We start from the raw sequence: 6701 nt of genomic DNA on the forward strand, positions 1-6701 counted from the left end.
CTGGAACCTCCTCAAGGACCACTGGTTGAGAACCACTGTCCTAGCAGAATAGTGGAGCCACACAAATGACCCCATCATCTGTATGAGGAGACTATTATCTTGTATGGAATCTATATATTGCTACAATTCAGATAAATCTACTCACTTGGATATTATCCCACTTCTCTCTCTCTCTCTCTCTCTCTCTCTCTCTCTCTCTCTCTCTCTCTCTCTCTCTCTCTCTCTCTTCAGGGTTTCTGTGGAATTGTTAAAATCCTGGCACCACTGTGTTCTTTAGCTCGCTCCGACACAAAGGAGAAGACAGCCTTGTATCTGGCAGCAGAGAATGGTCATGACCATTGTTTGAAAATATTAGCTGAAGCAGGTATTAGTTATTATTATTACTATTAGATTTTTTAAATACAGTATATATAAAACAATCCAGAATGAAAAGACAGGTGCTTGTCAAACAAGAGTGAAATACAATGAAGAAATGGTTTTGTGGTGTAAACTTCTGCCAGAATTATTACCATGACATCTTGAGCAAACCATGCTCAACATCATCCTGCTTAGTAATCAGAAAATACATTTTCACATGTGTTGCCAATTTTCTGCCAATCAGAAAAGACTACCATCTATCACCTTTGGATCAAATAGGTACTGTACATCACTTCCTGAAGATGTATTTGCTGTTTCCTAAAGAGCTGGAGAGATGACGAGACTCCTGTTACTGGACAATCTATAGCAATGATTACTAGTATCAGCATGTGAAGCCCAGTTTTGGTTTGTTTTTGAGGGGCGCTAGCCCCTCTTATATAGCTTTTTGTCATAACTCTTGTCACATTTTCCAATGACAATGAAAGGAGAATTTACGTCTGTGTGTCTGAGCAAATCATCTTTATATGCCAACACAACATGAAAGGCCATTGACAATGAAAGGAGAATTTATGTCATGTGAGCAAATCAACATGTTACTGTATGTCATGGTGATGGACGATGATAAGAGCGCCCCTCACTTCACACGGTTGTGATTTATTTTAAACGGGGAGGTTTTTCATCCAAAAGTTTAAAGAGTTGACAATGAAAATACAACAGTCGAATGGAAAAAGTACTATGCATTCATCCTACCCGGTTTCATCAGTGCATACCAATGTGGGACCGTCAGTCAGATTATGTACATTATTGACAAAATAATTTGCTGGGCCAGATATCATGCCCAGCCTGATGCCTAGTGCCTACCAATGGTCTAGGGGATAATGGTCCACAACACATACAAGCAGAACATGCTTACAGAACATTTATCAGTGTGGATGTTCACATCATTATCGTTATACCGGTCCGGTAGATATCTTTATAGTTCTCATTCTTGGTGTTGTAGTAGAGTAGACAACCCTTTATTACTATAATATATAGCGTACTGGTAACCCATTTTAAGACTTGACTTGCAGGTGCATGTGTGAATACCCGGGCAGCTGACTTCACTACCCCGTTGATGGCTGCTACAAAGAATGCGTGCGACAAGTGTGTGGAGGTGTTGCTGAACCACAAGGCCGACCCAAATCTTCACTGCAGCCGTGTTTGGCCACAGCTGCCCATTCACGCCGCTGCCAAGGGTCTAAACGAAAAGTATGTCCAATGTATTTGTATTTGGTTGATAAAGTTAACATAACTATAACGAAATGCATTTGAAATTAAATAAAAACTTTTCAGGATTCCAATTAAAAAAGAGCGCAAAGGAAATCAGGATTTCAATTCAAATATAGCAAAAATAGCTACAAGCTCAAAACGCGTCGCACTGCAATGGGTTTTGAGCTTGTATATATGCAATTTGTCAAAGATGTCCTCCACTCTGCCAACACAGTTTTGTTGTGGTATAACTTTTGTGTACTTTCTTCTCGCCAGCATCCTTAAAAGGCTCATTGCTGTGACAGACCGCGCTGTTGACCGTGGTGAGGGAATGGTGAGTCCAGTGTACGAGGCCGTGGACAATCCACCCATGCTGAAGCTCCTGCTCAGTGAGGGCTTCAGTCCTGAAGGCCAGGACTGCAGGAACCTCTACGAGATGGACTCACCACTCGCCTTAGTCCTGTCTCAAGACGATACATATGAAATGGAATCCGTCAGGTATGAACCACTTGGCATCTGTATTTCTATAAATGTCTCTGTGTGTACGTGTGTATGTCTGTAATCCACGTAACTCGAGAACCCACGTGTTCCACACCACCACAGGGTGTGAAACCATAGTGCCTGGCCTTGAGTTGGTGGGATACACTGTTGTCCAGAAACACCACAAAATCCTCTGCCCAGCTCTGGACAGGGCCCAAATTTGCCAATTGATCACACCTGATCACCCCAAGATTATCCATATATGGGGCTGGCCTGTTCTGACAAACATGACATCACAATGTTGTTCTGATATCTGTATAGACTTCATATTTGGGTATGCCTGACAAGGAACTTCATATATGGGCATAAAAGGTGGGGCATTCATTTACATCATTCCAAGTAGGCCAGTGCCCAACGGGCACCGCTCTAGTTCATTCATAAATAAAATGAGCCTATCTGGCCAGCTCACAACGTGATGTGGTGTGTTAATGAGCTCATAGAATGGCTGTTTTCACTGCGCAACACCATCCTTAATATAAGAATCCAAAGTACAAAATAAGCATCTAGTCTGCATTAAGATAATCTAGCAGGGCCTCTAAAACTAAAGAAGATATTTTAGTGAGTAATGCAGTTAAGTGAAAACACTAACATAAGCCTTGTGTAATTGAACTGTATGGAAATAATGCAATGCCAGCCCCTAATTTGTCCGATCTGGTGCCCATACCAGGCTAATCATGTCCAAACAATATTCAAAGTAGCGCCATTCATTACAAACCAATAACATATTATACTGTAACTGCAATTGAATACAGAATAATATTTTCTTACACTTCACTGACAGCTCTATATCTCTTTCACAGACATCCGTTGCAAATGTTGCTGGCTGCAGGAGCAAGCGTGACCAGGGACTCCTGGGACGCGTGTCTAACAGACACCGTGCTTCTGTCACCACTGATCCACTATAGAGGGTATACCAGAAGAAAACCGCAATGGCGGACTGATGGGCTTTTTGGCCCCAGTGAGCTCCAGGCGTTGCAGAGTGTTGCCGCCCAAAACGCAGAAGAAGCAGAATTTTGGCTCCCCACCCTCTTGAGGGTTGGACTGGACCCCTCTGTGTTCCTGCTGCCTAACTTGTAAGAGAGATTTTTGAGGGGCTCCTATATACAGCTTTTGTCCCCACAAAATGTCCGCAACACAAACATTAAATGCCATTAATAATCCATCGCGTTCATATTTTGAACGAGAGGCAGTTAAGTCAGAAATGAAGAGCTTAGTATATCCATCAGATCAAAACCATGGAGAGTGCCCTAGATTAGGAGAGACGAGATTCTTTCTGCAGCGGTAAACAGGGAAGTGACTGAACCGTGCATGAACGAAAAGCAAAGCGTATGGTGGCCTTGGAGTCCAACTCAAAAATAAGGAAAGAATTCAGAATATTCGTCTCATTTGATATCATTGAAGATGCGCTTATGACGTGTGGGCACGTCGGATGGACTGAACCATTACTTAACCATTACCATTACTTAATTTACTTAGTTAAGACTACACATCTGAGGACCCTATAGAAGGAAAGATTACCCGTCATCTCTCCTAATGGTACCAACATCAATCCAGCACGGAATTGTGGACAAAATCCTATCCAACGACAACAAAATATTCTAGGTTTTGGGTCTGAGAGGCTAAATCTCATCAAACGGTGGTTCGGCTCTAATGCAGAATAAATAAATAATGGACCTTGATGTGAAAAAGGTTGAAAGCCATTGTGCTAGAGATGATGTTGATGTGCATAATCGTGACTCGACTGATAAATCGTTCTGATTGCTGCTGTGTTTTTGTTGTCATTCATGCCACACAGTTTCAGAGCGGCAGACGACAAGGTTCTGAACTACCTGCTGGAGATGGTGAACTGGTCGACGCTGTCGCCGGCCCTGACGGAAGTTCTGCAGCAGCGTCTGAGAAGCAAGACCTGGATACCTGCTTGTCCCGTCGGTGTGTACGACACATTCACTTATGATATATTTAAACGTTTTATATTCTGTCGGAAATTAATGCCTTGTTTCGTCGTGACGCACAAAGGTTGTGATAAAATAGACAATGTACAAGCTCACAACGCAATGCGTTAGGACCACTTTTCCAAGAGCATTGCATAATGTTGTGAGCTCTTCAGAATACGACGTGATGGACAAACACACATTGATTAACATTTGTTACTTTGTGGACATTGCACTTCAAATGTGCACAACATAGGGATTGTTTGGGATTTCCTGCAGTAAGTGGTGATCACCACAGGGTGTCAGTAACTCACCCAGGTTTAGTGTTCTAGGGTTAAGATATTTTGGGCGGGTGTTAGTCATCATGTTATTTTTTGCAAGTAGAAATTAATGCGGGTGTTAGAGGGTTAGCTATAAGCTCATAGCGCGCTACGAGCTTGTAGGTCTGCTATTTGTGAAAAATCGAAGAATGACTGACATAGAAACATAGCTTTTTCAGAAAGCTGTCAGGATGTAGAAGACATTTATTTAGAATCTGATCTCAGGTCAAAATGGGTTAAGATATTTTTGGGGGGCTTTTGCCTTTATTGATAGATCACAGTAGACTGAGAGGTAATGGGGAGCGTGAAGGGGACTGGCACGCAGTGCAAAGGTTGTTCGAACCCGCGACACGCCGCGCCGCCAGGCTGGGTGCCCGGACCGCTAACCCTAGCTGTCCGGGCCATAGTTTACTTTTCTTTGTGTATGTGTTTCTGGAAAAAAATCAATAAGTGTGTGTGTGTGTGTGACTGTGTGTGACTGTGTGTGACTGTGTGTGTGTATGTGTGTGTGTGTGTGTGTGTGTGTGTGTGTGTGTGTGTGTGTGTGTGTGTGTGTGACGTAGATGGTTTCCCCTCTCTGCTTCACCTGTGCAGGCTGAAAATCAGGGACATACTGGGAAGTGACGTCCTTATGAGAACCAATGCTGTTGAGCGACTGCCGGTTCCAACTCTGCTCTGTAACTTCCTCACGTTTTCCGACATCTCATCATCTTGATCTCAGGTCTACTGTTTATGGCACAAATTTGTCTGCTATTTTTTTTTTCATCACTTCCAATTGCAGTGGTGGATAAAGTACTATTTCTTTTTTTTTACTTAATTAAAAGTATCAATATCAAATGTAGAAATACTCCGTTACAAGTAAAAGTCCAAAAATTCTAAATTTACTTCAGTAAAAGCACAAAAGCATTGGTATCAAAATGCAAAAAGTACTAATTATACAGAATGTCCCATTTCAAAGTTTTTAATTGTATAAAATGCCTTACAATCCTTTGAAAATGTGACACATTGTGTCGTAGATCGGCTATTTTCGAATGGCTAATGTTTTGTAATATTAATCAAAATCTGTAAAGTAACTAGTAGCTAAAGTTTTCGAAAGTATCCAAAATTGGAAATACCTCAAAGTTGTACTCAAGTACAGTACTTAAGTAAATGTACTTAGTTACTTTATAACCACTGTCCAATTGCATGTGTTTATTCTGTATGACTATGAGTGGGTAGGATTGGTACCACCCCATATTGAAAATGTGTTTCTATTGGTGTGAAGGAGGCAGAAATTTGAATATTGGGATTTGGCTCCTGAATTAGCCTTTCGCTAAACCCCACCCCAAAAAGGGCCAAATAGTTTAGCAACTTCCGTCACCTCATATTGTAGCTGTCATTGTTATTTTTCATGGCTGTGTTGTTACACAGCACATGAAACATACACAGCTTAACACATACACAGCTTAACGTCGGGAAAGGTACACGTCTGAGCCACCCAGGTGATGGCAATAATACCAGTGGCCGTACTCTTAACGTGCAACATGAAAACTCCCGTCGTATGGTCATTAAAGTTGATTGTTGGATACTGTTTCCTCGTATTTCTAGCTTATTGAAATAATGTCATGCACATTTGCCCATGAGTGCATAGCCTACTGCAGGCCTGGTTGACTAGATTTAGAAGACATTATGAAGGTTTTTTGAAGTGGTATGTGTCACGGGGCAGCCCGTGCCCTATACACACACCAACTTCACAGTAAGGAAGAAAAAAAATTAACACAATTGAATTGTTTTTATTCTTTTTAAGCTGTAGTATATACATGATTACAAGAATGATATCTGACAATATGAAAATCACATTCTGATAATTCTATTCTATTCTAGTCCAGCAGCCGGGGGTGTGGCTGCTGGCGAGTGCGATATTTGGGATATAGATGTTGATTTTTATTGGCCTAAAATATTGTCAATATATATACATACATGAATCCACTTGCTGACCGGCGGTATTTCTTTTATAGGGATTTATATGTGACCATACCATTAACATCCTATATAATGGAACATTTTAAAAAGGTCATTATGCTTTAAGTAGCATCAGCATGTGATGTGTCAAAAAGGGGGTTTTCATGATTCTGAATCCATTCCAAGCATTAGTTTTGCACAAAAAACACTCATTGGGTTAAAAACGGCCATAGCCGTCATCACAAATGTGATGAGGTCAGCACAAGTGGTCCAGAGTGACTTAGGGCCGATTTATACTCCTATTTTAGAGCCGAATAAAAGTCGGTTCGGCGCTGTAGAGCCTACAATGTGACGCCATTTGAGG

General features: G+C 41.5%; 1 protein-coding gene across 1 annotated transcript; it reads left to right on the forward strand.

Annotated features, from left to right (window-relative positions):
* Positions 1-343: 343 nt before the first annotated feature.
* LOC308333058 (ankyrin repeat and SOCS box protein 3-like) lies at positions 344-5111 on the forward strand (the record flags this gene model as incomplete). The annotated part of the gene is made up of 6 exons (XM_080789255.1): positions 344-364; positions 1428-1605; positions 1882-2103; positions 2946-3218; positions 3941-4074; positions 4960-5111. Exons 2-6 carry the CDS (start codon positions 1472-1474, stop codon positions 5109-5111), a joined length of 915 nt encoding a protein of 304 aa, XP_080645381.1. The 5' UTR covers positions 344-364; positions 1428-1471.
* Between the last annotated feature and the right edge of the window lie 1590 nt (positions 5112-6701).

The sequence above is a fragment of the Protomyctophum bolini genome (genome assembly GCF_963924005.1).
Source record: "Protomyctophum bolini genome assembly, chromosome: 18".
In the NCBI taxonomy this organism is placed as follows: Eukaryota; Metazoa; Chordata; class Actinopteri; order Myctophiformes; family Myctophidae; genus Protomyctophum; species Protomyctophum bolini.